This window comes from Megalobrama amblycephala, linkage group LG1 (genome assembly GCF_018812025.1).
Source record: "Megalobrama amblycephala isolate DHTTF-2021 linkage group LG1, ASM1881202v1, whole genome shotgun sequence".
NCBI lineage: Eukaryota > Metazoa > Chordata > Actinopteri > Cypriniformes > Xenocyprididae > Megalobrama > Megalobrama amblycephala.
Genome location: NC_063044.1, coordinates 43,659,243 through 43,684,014, shown reverse-complemented (window position 1 = coordinate 43,684,014; position 24,772 = coordinate 43,659,243). Strand labels below are relative to the sequence as shown.

At 36.2% G+C, this 24,772-nt stretch overlaps 1 protein-coding gene across 1 annotated transcript; it reads right to left on the bottom strand.

Moving 5' to 3' along the window:
• Window positions 1-16,086: 16,086 nt before the first annotated feature.
• On the bottom strand, window positions 16,087-23,398 carry LOC125270742 (single-pass membrane and coiled-coil domain-containing protein 3-like). Its single transcript, XM_048194636.1, has 2 exons — window positions 23,136-23,398; window positions 16,087-17,053 (listed from the first exon to the last, which is right to left on the bottom strand). The coding sequence occupies exon 2, from the start codon at window positions 17,032-17,034 to the stop codon at window positions 16,372-16,374; it is 663 nt and encodes a 220-aa protein (XP_048050593.1). The 5' UTR covers window positions 17,035-17,053; window positions 23,136-23,398; the 3' UTR covers window positions 16,087-16,371.
• Window positions 23,399-24,772: the final 1,374 nt, after the last annotated feature.

The window sequence follows — 24,772 nt, the reverse complement described above, 5'->3', positions numbered from 1 at the left end:
CCATCAGCCAGTGCTCAGCGTTAATATGGTTTGTTTAAAATAGCAACATGGAAAACAGACAGACAGAGTTCAGATAATGTATGTTTCAGTCGATGGATGCGCAAAACGTTACAACAACGATAATCAAAAAGCGTGGACAAAACAGTCACTCTTTGTAAACTGTTAACTGCGAGTGCCGTCTGCTCTAATGTCCAGTCATTTACGCCGTCATCACCCGGGTGTTGATAGCGCGCGAGCGTATGTGAGACCTGAACAGCACACGATGCTATCTGTTTAAACTAACTCATTTAAGCTTTGCTGATTTAAACCTTCAAGAACAAGACGCGAAGAGAACTCGCACGCGCTGTGAGAAGATTTGTGTGCGTTCATCCGAAGCGCGCACACGCTTATTTCAGTCAGCGCGCAAATACTGAGTTCTCTTTCAAGTCTTGCGCTTCGGCGGACAAATTCATACAAAAATTAAGTCAGCATGCCCGTCTTGGCGAGTATCCTAGCAAACATAGTCGGCTATGTCTTAAGTGAACGTATATTAGTCGAGAAAGACATCGCATGTGTAACAGTATATGTAGCTACTGGATCGTGCATGTCTTATAGGGAAAAAAAACTATTCCTGCTGCCTGTTTTTAATGTTAAATCAAACAACAAATAACAAAGAAATCACTCACTGCTCTTGACTGAATAGTTTTTGTAACTTCAATAATGATTAATCTTTATTTATTTTATACAGTAAAGATAATATGCAGTGTTATTTTATATTTGATTACTTTATCCATTTTCTGTACCTGAAAACTACTGTTAGATACCTGAACCTGAAAAGCACTGTTTATTTTATTTGAATATTTGCTTTATTGTACTTATTTGTGATGTACTTATTTGCTTGTAGTTTGATCGTTTGTTCTTATTTTCTTTATTTTTATTTGACAGTAGTCTTATTTTTAGGGTCACGGTTTCGGTATGTGCACATACCGAACTGTACCAAAACTGTGACCCTAAAACCGTGATACAAACCGGACCATGAGCAATTTGAACCATAGTACCATAGTCAACCTAGTGTCATCAACACTCAACAATGTCCCTGCCCCAGCAATGTGTTTTTGTTGTTTCTCACTGTTTTTTTCTGTTTTTACTGTTCACAATCTTTATCTTGGCTGAAGCACTTTTGTTTTAATCTATATTAAGGATAATAAAATCAGCCTACGTTATAGTTTAATGTTATTAAGATATTAATATTACAAAAGTGAGTGAGTCTTATGTTTATTTTTTATGTTTGTATGAAGGCTAAATACAAATAAAAGCTGAACATACATTTATTTCTACTGTTTTATATCTAAAATATTACATAGTTTTATAGGAAGAGATTTCATAGATTTGGCAAATTCATTTTTCAGACATTGTGGCCGTTCTTGGCAGTTTTTCTGAGGCTATTATATAGTTCATATCGATATCGGAATTATATCGTATCGACCGAAATTAAGAATTATATCGTGATATAAATTTTGGCCATATCGTCCAGCCCTATCTTTTAGCTTAGGATATTTTCTTTCAATTGAGACCATTTAAGGTTTATGGACTGTTTTGATTTTGGTAATTACATCTAGAAAGATAAAAGCATTGATGGTATCTATAAAATAGATATCTGAAAGCAAAACGAAAGTGATATTGCCTCGTCCAGTGAGGAGGACGCACGAGAGGAGACCTGCGCGTTTAATTGGTATGTGTATACTGTACTACTGCATTTACAATACTTATCAGTGGCATGCACTTTGATCGCGAACGTGAAAATCCAAAAGACTATGACTAAAACTAAATCAAAATTTGCTGTCAAAATTAACACTGATCTGTTGTCATGTATTTATTCTGTGCTTTGTCCCATATCGGTTATTGCTGACAAATATATTTGTGTTTGTTGTACTTTTAAAATTTCATTTTAAAGTTTTTTTTTTATAGCACTTGGTCATCTTAAGCTAAACAAAATATACATCTTTTTGTGCACTTTATTAAAAAACAAAAACAAAACAAAAAACTATATATTTGGTAGATGTAAAGCATACATGTGTATGTTTTTGTGTTAGTCCATTTGTTTTTTGTTTTTTATTACTTTAACAGCTCAGGGATGTTAAAAGAGCAACCTGTTTTTGCACATTCTGAGGATTTTTTGCACTGTGAATTTGCACTGTTATTTCTGTTTTTGAATAAAAGGTTGGAAATGAATGCCCCCCCTCTTATTTATTTCCCATAAGAAATATTCAGTTTTTCTGTTTCATTATGAATCTGTTTCTCTGAAAAGCACATGATCCCATGCTGCTGAAAGATGACTGGTAACCATTACTCCACTAGTTACAGTATGTATTGTCACATCACCGACATCATTGACAAGAGGACCTCTAGTGGACAAATGACTGCATTTGTGTCTGTATGATTCTGCAGCTGCATTAGACTTCAGTTACTCTCACTTTTATGCCATTGGATTGAGCTAGTTAGTGTTACCAGCTGTGCTGATGGTTTAACTCGACTCAGCATAAGCATGAGGATGAAGAGTGAAGCTCTCCTGTGCTTCTAGAGGGCTTTTCACACTTTAAATATTTAACCCTGGGTCATTCTAAACCCCGGGTAAATGGAATCCTGGGTTATCCTTATCCTTTCACGCTGCTCATAATTAACCCAGGGTTAACAATTTATCCTGGGTATTCATAAGCTGATGTTTCATATTGCACATTCCTAAACTCTGGGTTATCGTTCTTATTTGCATATTTGTCATCGTAAGGATAAACGCATCACGCGACCTGTTTACACAGCTTTAGTATTGCATATCCTCGTATTGCTGACTTTACTATCGAGTTTATGCTGAATGGACATTCCAGACTATAAAGGTAAGAATGAAACGGTCTCTTCATTCAAATTGTTGCATTTTCTATCATAATTTTACATTTTTCCTCTCAAACGCTGAATTTGCTGTTTACAACACATTGTTTCTGATTGAAAAAAGGACACGGCATAGTCGCCTTTTCACTGCACACGACATTAGTGTATGATTGTTGCATTTCGCCTCCTAGTGGCAGTCGCACAGAATTTTCAGATTTAATGTGCATAGCCGTCAAAGTTTACAAAGCTAATATAACCCTCAAATGGATCTTTACAAAGTGTTTGTCATGCATGCGTCAGATTATGTGAGTATTGTATACTGTTATATTGTTTATGTTTGATTCTGAATGAATTTGAGGCTGTGCTCCGTGGCTAACGGCTAATGCTACACTGTTGGAGAGATTTATAAAGAATGAAGTTGTGTTTATGAATTATACAGACTGCAAGTGTTTAAATAATGAAAATAGCGACGGCTCTCTTGTCTCTGTGAATACAGTAAGAAACTATGGTAACTTTAACCACATTTAACAGTACGTTAGCAACATGCTAACGAAACATTTGCTTACCTAGTCTGATGATTCAGCTGTGCACAGATCCAGACGTTAATACTGGCTGCCCTTGTCTAATGCCTTGATCATGGGCTGGCATATGCAAATATTGGGGGCGTACATATTAATGATCCCGACTGTTACGTAACAGTCGGTGTTATGTTGAGATTCGCCTGTTCTTCGGAGGTCTTTTAAACAAATGAGATTTATATAAGAAGGAGGAAACAATGGAGTTTGAGACTCACTGTATGTCATTTCCATGTACTGAACTCTTGTTATTTGACTATGCCACGATAAATTCAATTTTTCATTCGAGGGCACCTTTAACATTAAGATTAATTAAGTTTCACTTAATTAAATTTTACATTTCACTTGTTTGCAATGGGTTTTTTAAGGCAATCACCTGTCACCTGCATGTCTCCTGTCCCTGTGAAACCACAGTGAACATGACATGATTGCCCTTAACTAACATACAAGTTTAAAAATATAAAAATACTTAAAAACAACTGCAACGCGGTCTTTAACCAAGGTAACGTTAGCCAGAAATATGTTAAGAAGGCAGGCAACGCTGGTTGAAAACACTATATTAGCAGGTTTTTATCTTTTAAAATAACATTGCTGTAACTACAAACACATACTACAGTCACATGTCGGTGTATTACAAACATATTGTAAACCGATGCATTTATTGACTACAAATGACCAAAAATCATGGTTCTATCTCTCTAACCCTATCATTTGAATTGCCGCCGAAGCACTTCCTGGAACTATCTGAAGTCTACGCGAATCACGTGACGATCAAGCGTTTTGAACTTCCGTTGTCGCAACTCTGTCTCTCTATGGCTCTGGCCTGAACAAAGATTGTGAGGAAATTCAAAGATTTAATCTGTTTTATTGTAATTCCTCTATGTGGAGGAACTGAATGTTGTGCCTACCAGTGCTACATATATAAACATATACAGTATTGTTTAAACGTTTGGACATGTTATTATTGTTAATGTTTTTGAAAGAAGTCTCTTATGCTTATCAAGCATGCATTTATTTGATCAAAAATACAGAAAAAAAAAACTGTAATACTGTGAAATATTATTACAATTTACAACAGCTGTTTCTATGTGAATATATAGTAAAGTGTAATTTATTTCTGTGGTCAAAGCTGAATTTTCAGCATCATTACGCCAGTCTTCAGTGTCACATGATCCTTCAGAAATCATTCTAATATGATGATTTATTATCAATGTTGAAAACAGTTGGGATACTTTTTTCAGGATTTATTGATCAATAAAAAGTTTAAAAGAACAGCATTTATATCCACTGTGCCTATTACACAAAATGTAGACTTTTAAAATGTACCCAAATGTTGATTTGTGTGATCAATGCAAAGGTGATAAGGCAGACTTTTTTCATATGTGTTTGGACTTGTCAAAAGCTGAATGACTATTGGACATTCATATTTAAAACACTCAATGAGGCCTTTAACGTAGATATAATACTCAGTGTTGAAGTTGCTATCTTTGGAGTACCAGAACATGGTGTTTCATTGACAAATAAGATAAAAAATTTGTTAATGCTTTTGCCAAGAATATTATTGAAGTGGAAGTCAACAAACCCACCCAAAGCTTCAATGTGGATATGTGACCTGGTTTCATACTTAAGAGAGAATTAAGTATTTAATGAAAGGATCTGTCCAAAACTTTTACAAGATTTGCCAACCCATGATCACATGCTTTGAAAATATGAAGACTCTCCCACTTAATTGATCAGAGTAATTAAGTTTGATAAACTGATTTAAACACGATTACCATTTTTATAAATATGTACAGACCACAAACATGTCAGAGACTTGAATTGTATTGTTTTTTTATGTATGTAATTGTCATTTCAATTTATTTATTTCTTCCTATAATGATATTGTTCATTTGTAAATGAGTATATTATTTACATTTATTCACCATTTTATATATTTACTTATTTATTAATAATTACTATTGTCATTGTTGTCTTAATATTTTATGTATTATTTTGGCGGAAGGGGTTATTATGGTAAAAAATGTTAAAACTTAATTGTGTGAAGCTTTCTGTTAATGCTTTGGAAAAGTAAAAAAAAAAAGAATAGCATTTATTCAAAATTACTTCTTTAATCTTTACTATCATTTTTTTAAATCAATTTAACTAATCCTTGCTGAATAAAAGTATTAATTTCTTTCAAAAAAAAAAAAAAAAAAATACTGACCACAAACTTAAAAACTTACGGAAGAGGATTAGGGCCAAGCAATAATAAAAAAATAAAACCATCTCGAGATTAAAGTTGTTTAAAAAACTCGTTAAATTTCGAGAAAAAAGTCATAATTTAATGAATTTGTTCTCATAATTTAACGAGTTTATTCTCAACATTTTATCTCGACTTTTTTCCCGAAATTTTACGACATTTTTCTCGAAATTTAACAACTTTAATCTCGAGATGGTTTTATTTTATTATTATTGCTTGGCCCTAATCCTCTTTCGTAAAAACTTAACTTGTTACAAAAGATTTATATTTTAATAAAAATGCTTATGCTTAAAGGTGCTAAAGAGGATGTTTTGTTTTATACATTTTTGCAATATTACTTGAAACTGTCTTTACTAACTGATAAAAGACTATTTATTAGGTGCACTGAAAGGAATAATATTAATATACATCATCTGTGCACGAGGTAGGGCCTTAAAAACATCAGCCAATCGTTTACACGATCATCGCTTAAACGATTGGCCCTCTGGCTTGTCAATCACTGCCATGACGTTCCTTGTGAGAGACGTGCGCGGCTGCGCTCTCCAGTAACTTTCCACGCTCTACAGGCGCTGCATGCAATGTTTTTGTCAGGAGACAGGAGTAACAACTGCAGATTATGAGTTACCTGCGGTGAGTCCGACATAATGAATCCACTAACACGACACAGTGAATGCCGGTGGTAAACACTCGTGTTCCAATACTCGTGCACGAGTTTTGGGAGGCGTTCCTTTGAAATGAGCTGTGAAGGAGGGGGGTTGTTCTTACGCATGCGCTCATTTCAAAAACTCACTAACAGTCTTTGGATTCTCAGTCGATGAAAAAATCCTCTCTGTCACCTTTAATAAATGCTTTTTTTTCCCCTTCTTTTTTTATTATTCATCAAAGAATTCTGAAAAAAAGATCACAGGTTATAAAAAAAAATCTATTAGGCAGCACGAATGTTTTCAACACTGACAGTAACGGAGTATCAAATCATCATATTAGAATGATTTCTGAAGGATCATGTGACACTGAAGACTGGAGTAATGATGCTGAAAATTCAGCTTTGACCACAGAAATAAGTTACACTTTACTATATATTCACAAAGAAAAAAGTAATTTACAATTACTATATATATATATATATATATACAATATATATATATAATATATATATATAATATATATAATACTATATATATACAATTACAATAATATATCACAATAATACTGTTTTTTTTTTCTTCTGTATATTAATCAAATAAATGCAGGCTTGATAAGCATAAGAGACTTCTTTCAAAAACATTAACAAAAGTGTGTCCAAACTTTTGACTGGTAGTGCATGAACATATGAAAGAAAGAAATATATAGCCTGTAAAATTTGACATATCTATTTTACATTTAACGGATATAAACAGCCTATATATAACTGTATAAGCTATATGAACCTACACTCATCTTTGGACGGAGGTACGGAGAAACACTGCTCTGCTGCCAGTATTCCCTGATGGAGCTCACCTTCACCATTGCCATGTAAACAGTCCAATGTAGCGGTACATCTCACCGATGCTTACATCTGTCCATTTATATTTGCAGCCCTTTGCAGTTGCTTTGACAGCTTGCACATTGGTGTTATGGCACCAGCACTTTCTGGAAAAAAGAGTTTGAATAGACTCATGGGAGAATGTGACTCAGCAAAGCTCAGCTGTGTTCCAGTTTCATGTGCGGGCAGGAATGTCAGAGTCTGTGGAAACATGTCAACATCAGTCTCTGTTTTCAGAGTGGACTGCCTGTTGTTTGCCTTGGCTCTCTTTGGAACAAGTGCTTGGAAATTTTCATTGTCACATCTGTAAACTTCTGTGCACTTACTCAGTATGATTCTCGATCGCTGAACAAGAACTGAACGACACCTGTGTGCCCCTGTGCGCAGTGCTGGTGACAGCGATCGTGAAGCAGATACATTCCTAAACAAAAAACTGTTAGCATATATTGTCCAAAGTAAACTGATGGGCAATTAGTGTTTATGGACGCACAATGTATGTATATATCTGCTGATGATGGGCCACAGGACGAACAAATATCTATTGATTGGCCGAATGATACGAATTAAGAATGAATTTACCAATTTAAATTTACAAAGAATAACCAAAAGCAATCCCACAACACACATGTATTTACCCCATTTAAACATTAAATTAATTCCCTAGTCTTCAGTGGCGTTAGGGGCTCGAGGCCACTTTAAACGCTGAAATCATGAACACCTGCAAACCGATCCCATTAACAAAATCAGCTGCAGGTGAACTGAAGCGTGCCTCCACTCCGAATAACCACTAAAAAATAAAAAAGGCAAAATAACAAAGTGGCAGGTTTAGACCTATCCGACGACTACAGAATAAATAGGGCAAATACTCACCTGGGACGCTCGTAATTACAACTGAAAAATAATTCAAACAATCACGACGACCATACACATTCTTTCTCCCACATTAAACAGCTGAGAGAAGAAAAAATAAAAAAATCCCGGACGAGCCCCCAATTATGTTACAGCCACTGCCATAACATTAGAGAGGGATGACACAACGGCTCAGTAATGTAGGGGAATTTATTGAAATAAGACAAAATATAATAATGAGTAGGAGAAAATAGACAGGAACATGAAGGGCTAAACACAAAAGAGAGCACAGCTCCATCTCGGGATGGCCACTTAAGTTCCGCCGCTGAAGTGTGGCAACTTGGCTTCCTTTAAGCACAGGATAATGGTCCACAGGTGTAAGGAATCTGCTAAATAAGACAAAATGTAGATCACGCTTTTCCTGCCCCTAGAGGGCAGGCAAATAATAGGCCTACACAAATATACATACATGTAACACAATACAATAAGTTAACACAGCTAATATAACTCAACGTGGACCATTACAAACTGTTCATGATGCAGCATATACATGTACAGAACTCTAATTATTTAACTATGTCAAGGTAAATTCAATTTTACAATCTAGGGCACCTTCAACCAAGCGGCAACCTCCCCCAGTTTCTCTTGAAGCCAATACGGAAGTGACTTTAAACTGCGATTCATTGACTGGCCACTAGTGACAGGCTCCAAAAGAGAGCAGAATCTCATTGTACCACATTTTAAAGTGGCCAATTTTACAGCAGAAAAAAACATGTTTACAGGTTGGTACAAATTGTGGTTTTGGTCTGTACTGCTAATGTTGCCCTTCATGACAACTGTGAGAGGGGGGATTTCTTTATAACTCATCTGTTTAAATTCTATTAAGCCTTAAAGTTCTGCATAATTAAGAGCGTGGTCACTTGAGTGACAGGTGAACAGCCCAACCCACCCCCACCCCCTAATTATCAGTGGTTCGAATCTTCCCTCATGTTGTTTTTTTACTCATAAAGTTCAAAGACGTTCATCAATGTTTGTATATCAAGAGTAGGGACATGTTTGTGTGCATTTTGTTAGTGATTTCCCTGGAAAGAAGAGTCAAGTGATAGATATAAACTGCATATCTGAGGACTAACTTACACGAGCCACATTTGCGCCAGTCCCTGCTGCGTTCCTCAGCACGATTTCAAAATCAACATGTTTCAGCGCTAGTTCGCTTCTTATTTAACTTAAATTAACATCAACTGGATGTTTTATTTGCATTAAATCCGTGCAACAAGATGACAATTTCGACCCAAAAGCACATTCTTTTCACGAGTGTTGTCGCGAGTCTCTCGCTGATATCTGATGCAAGGAGAGTTCGAGTTTGAGCGCGCTCATGTGTCTGATCGAGAGCAGAGCCATGTGCTCGCGCTTCACTTGGATGCGCTCTTGGCGTTTGCCATTAAAATATCGCCATAGAAATGGCCTTAAATAAACAATAAAAAGGTGAGGATTGTGTCTGAAAGCTCCAATCAATTTTTTATTGGTTAAAATCAATGGAGAATATCTCGTATTTTTCCATGGGTGCTCTACCATTTCCCTGGGTGCTCCAGCCCCCAAGCACCCAGAGGATTGGCACCTATGTTTTAGATAGTATCTCCTTTGCCTGCTAACATGGTCATTTCGAGGTAGGCGCCGTGGTTTCAGTAATCATGGCACCTCAGTTCCAACTACGTCGTGCCTCTTTGCCCATTTTCAGTTATCCGGGAGTGACGTGCGGTGACGCACTGCTAAGATGGCAGCAGCCTCATGACATCCAGCCTCTTAAGAAGACTTCAGATGACCAACACCTGTGAAGAGACAGCGCTAACTCCTGTGAGGACTAAAGATGATGCTAACTGTGTGATCATATATGTACATTTCTGAAATTACATAATTTGGACAGTCAACTCTGACAACAGATCACTCTAAATTATAATGTTGACTCACATTCTCTGTAAAGTTGCTTTGACACGATATGTATTGTGAAAAGCGCTATACATATGAATGTAGAAATGTAGAAAATGGAGCACTTCACCACATCTATGTACCAGAAAATATGTAAATCATCAGCGTTGGCAGTGCGGGCACTTCACATCACTTCATTGTTGATTGTCTATCAAGCCGAGTTGTCGGAAGAGCTGGGCCCTCAGCTGGACACCAGCAATCCAAAGCCGGCAATCTGGAGCAGGAGCAGGAGATCTCTAACATGACAGACCTCAATCTACGCACCTCACGTGGTGCGGCGCGAAGTTGCTGCCGTACTATGGCTCTCGCTGTTGTGGGCATCAGGGCATTTTGGCTTAATCTTTCAAGCAGCGATGAGACAGAGGTGCTGTTTATGATGGATGGATGCACTTTCTTCAGCTTCAAACTCATTGGTCCCATTCTCTGCTTTATAAAGCCTGGATGCATCAGGATGTTTATTAATATAATTCTGATTGTGTTCATCAGAAAGAAGAAAGTCATATACACCTAGGATGACTTGAGGGTGAGTAAAGTTTGGGGTAATTTTCATTTGAAAGTGAACTTAAAAAAAATAATAATTTAAAAGAAAAGATGTCAGATGGATTTTTTTTTTTTGCAAAAGGTTTTTGCATTGGAACTCTTCATATATAGGCTAGCTATGTATATGTAAATATTAGGGATGTTTTTTTCCCCCCTGACAACCAACACATTAACCTTTAAGCAACAAAATTATGTTGTCTGTGACCCAAAATTTAAATGTGCAAATAAACAGCGTGCTTGAGTATACTTTTTTTCCTAGGGATAAGCCACATAAATAGCTAACTATAAATCTATCTGACCCTAAATATGACACCCGATGACCTGCCAATCGGGGTGACGGGTCATAAACAGAGTTGGACAAGTTACTTCCAAAATGTAATACAAAATATATTACTAGTTACTGTCATTTGAAAGTAATTCGTTACATTACAATATTACTGTCTCTGAAATGTAATGCATTAAACTACTTTTGCATTACTTTTGAGTTACTTTCACCAAAATAAACCGTATGCATAAAATTGCTGCTCATTATACATCCAGTGGAGGGCGATGTGGTAAAGCACCAAGACTGTGTAGGCCAGTGGTCCTCCAGGGGGGCTTGGAGATAACTTAATTTTTTTTTTAATAGCTTCAAATTAATTTAACCCTTGTATGGTGTTCAGGCCTGTGGGACCTGTTTTCATTTTTTATCAAAAGAAAAATTATATTTTCAAACTCAGACTCATTGGCCTTGGCTCATTTTCTGTGAAGAACATATATCAGAAAACATTTTCAATGACCACACACTGTACACCCCCCTACACATTTATATTACATACAAGATGTTCAGGTCCACTGGACCCGGGACTAATAAAAGTGTGGAAATTGTACTGTCTGGGCCTGCTGTTAGAGAGAGAGAGAGAGAGAGAGAGAGAGAGTGTGATCGTGTGTGTGTTTGTGTTTGTGTGTGTGTGTGTGTGTGTGTGTGTTTGTGTGTGTTTTAAATACTATTACAAAGCAACTTGGTTTTGTTTAACTGAAACATGAAATGGAGTTATCAACTTTTTCAAAAAAAAAAAAAAAAAAAACTTTTTATATATATATATATATATATATATATATATATATATATATATATATATATAAAACATACTCTCAATGAACTTTAATTTTGTGAGTTACCTGTATTTTATTATTAACTAATCAAAACATCCCAACTGCAATTTGATTGATATTACTCTGAATGCACAAAAAAAAAAACCAAAAAAAACATGATTTGTGAGAATGAATAAAGAGTTATCTGTATAGTGGCTACTATGTCCTTTCTAAGCCGCTGAGAGACTAAGACAGTGACTGCATTGATGACGCATAAATTAAATATCGGTGAGGCAAAAAGTACGTCTGATTGCTTTTCTTTTTATTGCACAAACTGATATTTCTTAAAGCAGAACTAAGTAACTTTTTTACCTTCATAAATAGTTTTCTAAGTCCTTACGATGGTTAATTGACTTGTGGTGGTGTGTTTGAGGCGAGCACTAACCCCCTCTGGGACGTCTACGCCAGAATACAGCACTTGCAACTTGAGCTGCACCGACCCGACACAATCTCGCCTCATGTTCACGTTCACGCGAGACGGTAATTCAATATAGACAAATCCGGCGAAACACGGAAGTAAAGCAGCGCCGCCATTACTGCGTGCCTTGCTGCTAAGGAAGTAGCAGAAGTAGCGTGTTGGTCCCGTAGGCTGTAGCAGATGTTAGCTATATAGTTTTTTTAGTACGTATGCTGTCCAGTGATGCCGGGCAGAGCGTGTAGTGTGGTTGGTTGTTTTAACAACAGCACAAAACTACAGGCCTGGAATAAAACCGTTTGTGTAATACACGAAGCTTTGTTGCACATTGACTGCCCATGTTTACGGCCATACGGATTGCACAGAGTTCCTGGTCGAGCGGAGGACCAAGATGTGCGTCAAAAGTGGATGAAACACATAACCGAGATGGCTCATCGCATGCCAGATGATTAATAAAATAATCTTCAATACCTGTAAGAACGTGTATTTTATTGCTACAACTGGTCGTGGCTAAGGCCATCCTTAAAAATATTTTGGTTTGCTGTAACAGCCAAAAAAATAAAAAATGGTCGGTAGGTCGTAAAAAATGTAAAAAAAAATTTTTTTTATTGCATCACATTAAGTGTATTGTGATTGTCAAAACATTTTAGTAACTAAGCTGAATTTTATTAGGTTTAGTGACATGTTACAATGTTTACATGGTAGGCTACAATTTCTGGTAAGCTACACTTTTTTATTATTTTTATTCAATTATTATTATTTAATTATTATTGTGATTTGATTTAATATTGACTCATTTGGATAAATATTAGCTAGGCTACACAAGGTAGGCATTAATTTTTCTCAAGAAAAAAACAACTCACCTAACTTGATGCTGTAAACATACAGAGAGCCCTATCAGCTGGCAGTATTATTTAAAAATAACAATTTAAATATAATGCATTTTTTATTATAATAACAACTTTATTTAATGATATAAGTAAAAATATAATAAAGATGTAATACAGTACACATATCAGCCAAAACAGGTTCTGTGTGAGGGGCTGCTAGCTGACAGCGTTCGGTCATTTCTGAGAGATTTACCTCAGACAAAGGTAAGTGTGAATACATAAATCCATTTTGAAAAACATGTTTACAAGAACATAACTTTATACGTCGTTTGATGTTGTAATATTTTTTAATCTGTATTTCTAGCATGTCACATTTACAAGCACCAAAACGGTATTTATTGTTTGAATTTCGTAATAAAATTGACAGAATCTGAGAGCTGAGATTTTTTCTATCATAAGTAACCTGCTCTGTCTAGTCTGTCGGTCTCTGTGTCCTCTTTACTTCGCGATTTTTCTGTGCGTGAGAAAATGGATGTGTGGCGTGAGAGCGTGTGAAAAGCGTCATTGCGTGTGTCTCACATTTTATTGCATTTGTATTAGCTGTTTGAAGAGTAAAAAAAAATCCGTGGGTCTTAATGCAATTACAATCGGCAAGTCGGTCGGACTAAAAGGGGAAAAAATAATTAATTTGGTCGGTCCTAAATTGACAGGGTCGGTCGGGTTATGGCAAACAAGAATATTTTTAAGGATGGCCTAATAATTATTTAAAACTTAAGCTTGTGAACATATTAGCAACACAGCTAGTAATGACAGCGTTGGGTTTTATTGTTGTCATCAATTAATACACTTCTTAATTACATTACATTACATTTTTACATTATGTTGTCAATATTAAATTACCTTTATCGGTAAGTTTTGGCCACTGCCTGACATCATCTACCCATGTTCCCTTTCACCAGACATTTTCTTTATTGAGCAGGATGCGCTTTAATTGAAATGTCATTAGAGGGCACCGGCAAGTGTCACACGGTCACACTTCGCAGGCACGCAGTAATGGCGGCAGGCAAGATGGCGGCGCCCATAGAGTTCGCGGCGGATTTGTGTATACACATAGCGACCTCTCAAAGTATGATCTCACTTCGATCATACCAAAACAACATTTATGTCATCATCAGTCATGGCGGAGCCACTAAAAAAAAACGGAGGAAACCATTGTCCGAAGATTCTAGGAAGAGAAAACGTCAACTAGACCGAGAGAGAGCTCATTCTCGAGTCAACCTTGGACCAGCTTTTACGGAATGGCGTCAACTGAAACAGAGCGAAGGACTGAACTGATTCAGTGAATCAGAACTGAACTGAAACCGATTCCGACGTGGCTTTTATGTTGTTGAACTTGTAAGTAACCTTGCCAAACAACTTTATTTTCTTACTATTTCCATTAGATCTATTGTTATTTCATGTCCTTCGAGATATAGCCACTGTTATGTGGCATGTATTTAGCTTATCGGCTCGCAGAGAAGCAAGCATGCTAATTCGCCCGCTATGTTACTACATGGTGGGATTGATGAGTGTTTCTCTATTTGTCATGTACGAGCTTTATGTGAGACAACTGCAGTTCAACCGGTAGTTTCAATAGTATAGTAAATTCCCAGAATATTGTTTACATTGCGTCAACGACTGGCTTCACTTTAGACCAATGCAAGATTTCAAAGCTAATGCCAAGGCATGCGTTACTCCTGACTGTTGTCCAAATTGAGTATTAATTTCCTTTTGAAAGATTTACATACTATTGACAGTGTACTGCGCTGGTGAGCGTTGTAGTCCAGAGCTGCGCTTGGAGTATTTACGACATTGTGATTCACTGAAGCAACCTGTAGGGGGAGCTTCGCAAATCTTACTGAGTTCTGCTTTAATGGTATAAAAGTTTTGTGGTCAACAAAGAAATACATCGTCCCTGCTCACCCCCTCTCCCTGCCATTATCAGTGAACTGGTGACTAATGCTGCGTTCACGCCACCTCGTATTTACCAAAATCTTGAGATGACAACATGTGACGTTATATTCGGAGCTATTCATGTTCTTGGACTGGGAATTAAGCGTTTCCATGGCACCACTATCAATACCTATGAATCTACAGTGGTCAGGTGGTACAGCGGCCACGTGGTGCATCTGGGAGCTTTCAGAAAACTCCCAGCTTACAAGCTGTAATTACGAGCTCTATGAGGACGTGAACGCTTTTTACAAGCTAGAATCTCGTAACTACAGGAATTACGAGGCCGCGTGAACGCACCTTTATATTCCCATTCTTACACAACCCTGTGACCCCCAACCATGAACACATGACATAAGCAAAAAACCCATTAACACTTTCATGTCTGCTACAATCTGTTTTTGCACATTTTTCTCTATACATTTGATTTATTTTCTTGCTTTGTGTATGAAAATGAAATGCAAGAACTGCTACTTACTCTCATTTTGCTTAGGCATATAATGACATGGGTCAAGTTAGGTGATAATGTGTTAGATCATTCTCTTGTCAAGTGTAACACATTAAAAATACTGTTTTACAGGCAGTAAGCCTGTTTTTGCATTTTGAATAATTTGGGTTTATGGAGGAAACTTGGAGACTTCAGAAAAGACATTGCGTCCCTTCAGTTAAAGCTCAATAATAAAAACAAATCTGACTTTTTATCTGTGTTTATTATAAAATTGTGAATATAAGTAATATTCCACAACTGTGTTAAAATTTAGAGAGTTTTCTATAAAATGAGACCATTTTTTATCCTTTTACTCCAATGTATATGGGTAAGGCGCTCTGTTAAATTCAGGTATGCCTGATTATTTTAGACATCGCAAATGGAGATGATAAAGGTACACTTGGAGACACCAATACCTTATTTTAGTAAAATCTAAATAACTTTTGTTTAGAAGGTGATAAGTAGATTATTTTTTTCCTGTTTACTGCCCCCTAGTGGAATCAAAAACATTTTTTAAGTCAAGTCCAGTCACCTTTATTTATATAGCACTTTTTACAATGCAGATTGAGTTAAAGTAGCTTTACAGTGATAACAGGTAAATAAATTTGGCTGTACAGCAGCTCTAGAAGAAAATAGTGTCATTGTCAGTATTGATTCAGCTTAAGTAAATTCAGTATTGATTCATTCTGTTGTAAAAATCAATAGTTATTAATTTAGTTAAAAAAAAACTCAAAATATGCTGCAGAGCTGATGTAGCAGAACAACTCATTTGACTCTTTCTTTTTCTACATTCTGCATATCATTTCACAATGTCACTTTGAGCTAAATTTTCATATATTTCTGCATGTTTTTAAGCACAAACATGTAATAACAATTATTAGTTTAATAATTCCAGCAAACATTTTAGGCAGGAAAAAGCAAACATTTCAAACGGTCATTTCTAATCCTTAATTTCCTCAATTTTGATCCTGACGTAGGTAATGTTATCCTGATATTTTTCAGACGCTGGTTTGAATTCATCCAAAGCTTTGTCATACTCTTTCAGGGCCTTCTCAAGTTGATCACGCTCAATGCTCCCAAGAATGGCCTCAACAATCATGTCAATCCCCATGAACACCACTGCCAACCCAACACAAGCTAATGTCCCTGCTCCAATTATAACAAACTTACTTGTTATATTTTCCAGAATTACTCCATTTTTAATTAAAAGACCAATTACGGTAGTAGATACCACAGTTGCAACACCACAAACTACTTCAAGAACTTTTGAAACCAGATTAAAGTCTTCTGGAAGCAGAGACAGGCTTCGCAGCTTCTCATACAGGGTGGGATCCAGCTTCTCCTTCAGCTCCTTGTCAATCTTCTCTACCACTGCCTGGATCTTTTGCATGCATTCAATCATCACATTACAGTTCTCCTGGAGAGAAGCTTCCTCATTCAGCTTGATATGTTGGAAGGAGCAGCTCAAGTGATCGTTCATAACATCAATCAGTTGGTTGGTGGCTCGGAAGTTGTTCTCAATCAGATCTTTAAACTCTTGATTTTTGCGGATGAGCTGTTCCCTTCTCTTAGGATTATCAGGGTAGAAGATGTCACTCCACATTTTTCTTTATATTAGGATCCTTAAAAAGAGAAATAATTATAAGTATAATTAAACAGGCATTAATGTAAGTGATTGATAAACATTAAGTTAAATGGATCATCAGTAGGCAACTAACACAGCAATTACAGATAAAAATATAAACACTTGAACATAGTCTGTCATGTCACCTCAGTTTACAGCTACCCGTAAAATCAAACACAATGTGAGATAATTTCTCTTGAGTGCAGTGTGTATTCTTCTCATGAAAAGCATCTTTATCAGATGCTCACTAGTGCCAACTTGTGTCACGTGGCAGAACAGACATGTTTTAGTGATGTAAATCTGAAAGAGTATAAAGTATAGTCTATAAATATATAATATTGTCACTTCTAGTTTTCTGTTCGTCTGCTTAGAGATTCTTGTTTTTATATTATTTCATTCTGTTCTATTTGTGTTCAGTTCCTTGTTCTGTAGATTTGGAGCAAACTTTGTCTCTTTTAGCTGCTCATCTTCTTGTGTATTTATAACCGTGAGTTTTAGTCTTTAGTTGGCTGATTTTGTCTTTATGTGGATAGATCCCCTACGTTTTTGAGTTCAGTGATTTTCTTAATAAAAAAATTGCACTGCTGCATCTAAATCCTGCTTCCTCACTGCTCTTCACAACCAACTGTGACAAATATGTATAATATGCAATGTATTCTTTATATTATTATTATTAGTAGTAGTAGGCTATTCTTTGTATACTCTTTAAGGTTCACATCACTAAAGCATGTGTGTTCTGGCTAGAGCTTAGATCGGGCCCAACAAATCAAGCCCGACCCTACCCGAGCCCGGCCAGGCCCGACACGTTCACTGTAATTATAAGCCCGAGCCCGATTTAAACCCGACCATTTTTAATAATGTGATACACGACCATATGTAGCACCAACATTGATTAATTCTTGAGCTAGCCGCTCGAAGCCCTGGCCACTTACAATGTAAAAAAATGGCCTTATGTCCCTGCAGCAAAACTCAACATATTTCTCTGTGATGGCTTGCCTTGCCCTCAGGGGAATGCTTGGAGAAGTAACAAAAGAGGACATTGAGGGCTGAGGCTGACTACTATCATAATTTCTGTCATGGCAAGCCTGCTTCATGTGTCTGTTCATCGTCGAAGTCCCCTTTTTTATGCTGTCATATGTGAGCAGCGTGCCGCATTTAATGCACGAGACAAAGCCAACACATATGGGGCCCTATAATACACCCGGCGCAATGCGACGCAAGGCGCAGCGCAAGTTTGTTTGCTAGTTTGCGTCCGGCGCCATTCGCATTTTCCCGTTCAGCGCCACGTCCTTAAATTAGTAAATGCATTTGCACCAGTTAGTGCGCCCATGGGCGTGCTGGTCTAAAAAAGAGGTGTGTTCAGGCGCATTGCCGGCGCATTGCTATTTTAAGGAGCTGAAAATAGACTGCGCCATAGACCAACTCAAACCTGGTCTAAAGTCTAAAGTCAATGGCGCAATATTTTTTTGTTAGAGCGAGTTGGTAGAAACTGCGCCTCTGGGCGCGTCCACAGTGCGCGTTGACTTTGCTTATTACACACAGGGATGCGCATCACACAAACATGCTTTAACTTCGCGCACGAGCAGATCGGTTTCTTCGTTTGAAAAGCATTCAGCTTTTCCGCCAACAAATTCCGCCATGTAAATAGCAATCCGCCATGGCGCGGGCGCATCTCGCTCTTAAAGGGAATGGGAGAAGACACTCTGATTGGTTTATTGAACGTTACGCCCATTACTCATTAAGAGAATAGGGACAACCCATTTCAAAAATGCGCCCCGGCGCACGGACCGTTTTTCCGTCGTTAAAATAGCAAAAGTGGATTTGGACACGCCCTGAGTGCACCTGCGCCGTGCGCGTTACACTTTGCCTTTAGATCGTTAAAATAGGGCCCATGTTGTCACTCCACACGGCTAGTTTAAAATGTTTCCATACCTCTGATTTTCCTCCAAACTTGCTCAAAGTTAATTCTCCTGTTTTAATTTTTTTCTTTGCTGCTTCAAGCTCCATGTTGCACTTAAGCTACTGAATAGAACAGCACACACAGCAGGTGTGATGCGTCACGCGTGCGAGACTGCGAGTGGACGAGACGCTGCGCATGACACGTGACGTGCTTTATCAAGGGCCCGACCCGACCCGGCCTGAGGACGGTGGCGGGAAATATATCTCGGCCCGCGGCAGAGATTCGGGCAGAGAATCTAAGCTCTAGTTCTGGCGCGTGACAAGACTTGGTGCTAGAGAGCATCAGATGTTTTTCATGAGAAGAAGTCACACTGGTAGTCAGGGTTGGGCAAAAATACATCAAAATGTATTTTAAAATAAAATACAGATTCTTATTTAAATCTTGTTTTCCTGATTTATCGTGAGTACCATGTTTTACCGTGACTAATATCAATCTAGCTTACTGCAGTGTGCAACAAGTGTCTCATAGCAGCCAAGCGAAAGGACTGAGTAGCACTATAACAACTTTCAACACACAAATGTATCTAATATGACAAACAGCACTGCTTTACCACACATATGCTTGACCGAAAGAAGTGGAAGGGGCAACTGCGGCATAATAAAAGATCCGCTGCAGCACTTGGCCTGCTCTGCTTCAAACTACAGTAACATTAATACTCTCATCTCATCCATAAACATGATTTCTGACCAAGGACCATCCCGATTCTCTTCCACTGGCTGTAGATGTGAAGACAACACATCCCATGATTCCACAAACTCAAGGATAAGTGACTGAATAAGCGACTTCTAGCAGCAAAAATTTACATATTATGCTGCTTTAACAGATCAACTATTCACATATCCCTGTGACTCATAATTGTATCCTAATTTAGTTCCTTGGTGTTTGGTAATGAAGGGCCTACTTCGCATCAGCAACACTGACTCAATGACAAACAAGTCATTCATAAGAAGACAACTGTTGGCACCTGTATTCATAGCAACTAGTTTTTAACCAATTAATCATTTGATTGTTAATCATAAATATAGGGGGCTGCTGCTCGGTATAATAGTTTTCAAGAACATTATATAAATTGGTAAACTATTTAGCTTAGGCTACCAAAACGAACACCAAAACTTAACATCTGTTCTGAACTCAATAAGTCTGGGCAAGGTACTGATTAGGTACCAATCAGAGGTTGCATTTTCATATCATCATGTAGACTTCTACATAGTATTTTACAGTAATTTAAAACTACAAAACTAAAGTATTTTGATACAAAGCCATTTTCATCAACCCTAAATACAAATGACAAAATACTATTTTATATTTGAAATACATGTATCATAAATACTGCCCAACCCTGTTCAGTCCTACTATTCAAACCTCACACTTCACTCATCTGCATTCAACAGCAAACAAACTATGCATTTATGAACACTTTATTGTAGCAGTCAGTCATCTGAACTTTCATCTGCTTTGCTATTAATTCATATAAAAGGAAAGGTTCATTCTCAGGAACACTGATTAACTTACTCATCAGTGGTTTTTCAAGGTTTTGAATATGTGCTTTGCATGTCAAAAGTGTAAATTTTTTTTCGGTGTGTAACTTGACACCTTCACCTTGTTTTTTATTATTCTCAGGTTCAGTTGAATCTGACCTAAGTTATCGACACATTCTTGACAGAATAGTTGTATTCAATATATAATAAACAATTTTAGAAGTAGTATTATGAAGCTGTGTGAATCAGTATCATGAAAGCCAGGTGCGTCTGAGAAAATCGTATGGCCCACTGAACAATGACTGTGAAATAAGGTGGTTTCCATTTAACTACTGCTGGATGTTAAAGGTCAAGAAATTATTAACATTTTTCCCCTGATAATCATCATTTACTGACCTGTAAGATGTTCCAAACCTGTATGAATTTCTTTTTCTGCAGAACACTAAAGAAGATATTTTGATAAAACGTTCTTTCCATACAAACAAAGAAAAAGGGGTGCAAAACGACACTGAACCCCAATGACTTTTATTGTATTGACCAAAATAAAAATAAAAAATTAAATACAGTATATACATTTTTCAAAATATCTTCTTTTATTTTCCATAAAGAACAACATGATGTAAGTAAATAACAGATTTTTTTTGGGTAAACTGTCCCTTTAACTCATGAACTGTTTGGTCTTTTAACAACACGAGATGCAGGACAATGGAAATAAGGAGGCGTGATGGTCAAAGATGTCTGCACATGTTTACACAGAAGAACAAGTTTCATCTTTTTCATCACAACCACCGGTGGGAGAGTTCAGTCTCATATTTTATCGCACATAACTTTTCATGACTTATCATTATCAAACAATTATTTTGCACGTAATCACAATTTCAAAATGTTTACTTAAGCCTAAAAAATATTTACCTTGATAAACCCAGATTAAAACTTACATGAAGAATAGCGTCTTCAATTTAGATCACAAGTGGAGAGCCGTTATGTATTGCTCTGTGCTTCTCGAGATTTAGATTCACGGTTTGCGAAACGAATAATTTATACCTCTTCCTGAACCAGTTTGACAAATTCAAAGGAACTGAACTGATCAAAAGATTAATTTGCGAACTGGATATTACTATGACCTATCAGCAAAGACTGCTTTCTGGTATTTTTTCCACTTTGCAGCTACAAATCTAACAAAAGGGTCTGGACAAATGTATTAAAGTAAAATGATCAATTATCTCTTTAATATGTAGTTAAGTAAAAGTAGAAGTTAACAAAAATATTAATACTTGAGTTAAGTACAAATATACTAAAACTGCTCTTAAGTACCCTTATGGAAAGAAAATATATTTCCCTATATATGAATGATCAATATATTACATGATTTAACAGTATATTTGAAAAATACATTGCGTAAATATATTACAATATATTGAATAATACATAAGGAATTTCCACTTTTCATATATTGAAAAATATGTGATAATATATTTACTAATATATCATAATGTATGTAATTTTATATTCAGTAATATACTTCATAATATATAGATTTATGTGTAATCAGATATGCTACTGCATGCATAATATATTGCAGATATATTTACTCATGAGGTATAAATATAGGTATATATGGTAAAATATATTATGTAACACATTTCTTATATTTTATAATTATTTACATTTTAAATGTTTCATATTTTCAAGTTTGTTAACAAAAGCACACCTGCATGTACTAAAGTTTCTACCAAAGAGACTATCACTGTACTATAGCATGCACAGCCGTTACTTTTTAAATAAAGTTATTATAGTCTTAATGGTGTTCAGTCAATCATAAACCTAACCACAGGCTCTTCTCTACAGCACAAACTCACACATATCAGAAAACCTTTTAAATTCCAAAATAATATAACTTTAACACTAACAGATCTCCCCCTTTATCAATATTGAGCAAAACACATGAAATAGCACTTAATTTTAACATTTACAATCCTTTAACTGTCAGAAGCAAAGCATGCTGGGAACTAGAAGTCTGTTGTAACCACTGATTGTAACTCATTCCATGAATGTGTGTATATATGTGTGTGCAACACATTCACATTTATATGGGAACATGTGTGTGCAATATATGTGCACAATAAAAGCTAAAACTTTATGAATGTAATGCTATTTTTGTCTTCATTTATACATATTTTATATGTATCAATAGCCATACATGGTCAATGCATATATTGCAGTATATTGAAAAATATAAGCACTATAATTTGCAGTATATTCCCATATATATTTGTTCCGTAAGGTACACCACTGGCTATAAGTAGGAAACGGTTTGCAATATATACTTCTAAGGCCCACATAAGAACAGAGTGAAACTTAAGGTTTTAATAACAAACAAAAAAAAAAAAACACTCCATGAACACTGTCATTTAATTAAAAAATACACCTGAGCTTGACACATTTGATCACGAGAGACGATGCCATTTCAACTCAAAGCTGATGTAATGAAATTCCCGTGCCCAAGTGTCTGTGTTGATGCCAAAGGTTTCCATGAACAATGGAGTACCCTGCAGTCAAAAAATGACGCTAAAGAGGTACCCCGTTAAAAAGTGACGCCAAAAGGTCCTGAGCGACTCAATAAAGCATTTTAAAGTACTTACGGTCTGGTGCAGAAGACTCCTTCGTGGTCTGTTCTTTCTTGTAATCTTAAATTAATGCCACAGGAGGCAAATTTTGTTATGGCAATAATTTAATTTACTGATTACAATTTCTTTCTGCAGCTGTAGAAATATTTATCCAATATTATAAAGTACTGTATAATACCCAAAGTTTTTCAATCAAGGGTAATATCAGCAAGGCTTCTGGATCAGAGACACTTCAGGTGGTTGGGTAACAGCATCTAATGTAACTGTTGTTGTCCCGGATATTTAAAGTTAAATCCAAACTGGAAACGCCCTGCTTAAAAATGTCGTGTTCATGAGTTCTTCTCCGTATTTGGCAAGCTCATGTTCTCTTGTCATACTTCCTGCATTTTGTTATTGTTTGATGTGATTCATGGTTTTGAGTGTGATTCATTCTATATCATTATGTGATGATAGAATAGACCCATGCGCCCCTATTGACAACAGGACACTGTTTTTAATGCATTTTATCTGCATCATATTTAGTGTTTCATAGCTCAATTGGCAGAACACTGCAATATGTAACAATATATGAATATATGATATATGAAATCATGTGATCGTGGGTTCGATCCCAGGGAGCACGTGCTCATGAAGTGTATATGCACTATAAATCACTAAGGGTAGGTTTAGGTGTGGAGTAGGTGTAGTCGTTAATAAAAATTATTTTTTCTAAATGGAAATAGGACAAATTATGTAAAAAAAAAAAAAGTCCACACATTGCATTTAAATTAACATGCATTTTGATTGGTAATGACGGTCATACGTCATGACGACAGACGCAACACGAAACTGTCATTATTTTTACGCCAGCTAGAGGGCGCATGACTTTAAAACGTAAATATAAGTCATAATAAGGTGATTGAAAAACGACCTATAGGTTCGTTTTTTTTTTTTTTTTTTTTTTTTTTTTTTTGGAGGACAGTCTCTTACATGGAAATAGACGCATCATTTTCAAAAGCTTGTTTTCAGGCCCCTGAAATGCAGTCGTTGTGTAAATGAATGGACAAAACGCATTCAAAATATCAAATTATTTTTTACAATCAAAATTCCATTAAGTAGTATTCATAAGCATAGTGTTTTTGTTTTGTTTTTTGTCCAATGAAACCAATAATTTTGTTTAAATTTTACTGAATTTTTGTGCTATTTTACTAATTTTGAATGGTTGATTTATAAGCATCTCAACTGACATTCCCAAATTTCTATATATCCTAATTATTGTTAATATGTAATTCATTTTTTTCAGGAGCTCATTGCGTCTACCTTCAATTAAATTGCTAACAATAATTGTAAATTAATTTCCTAAATTATTACATTATTAGCTAAATGCATTCTCTAAATTGTAATGTTGACATTCTCTGTAAAGCTGCTTTGAAACGATATGATAAAAATAGTCTGTTTTTTTGGCTGTATCAGGAAAAAATGTGCCTAACAATAGTGCAACATACACAAAATTTCCACATGGACCAGATGTGTTAATGATCTGTCCAGCACAGACTTTGCCAGTTCCTGTGGAGCTTTTGTCCTAACCAATTAATTAAAATTTGGTCAACTAATGTTTACTCATCAACAGAGATGAGTATTAAAGTACAAATACTTCATTACCATACTTAAGT

What these genes read in the sequence shown, in the direction of transcription:
- LOC125270742 (XM_048194636.1), bottom strand. Translation starts at nt 17,034, where the DNA reads ATGTGGAGTGACATCTTCTACCCTGATAATCCTAAGAGAAGGGAACAG.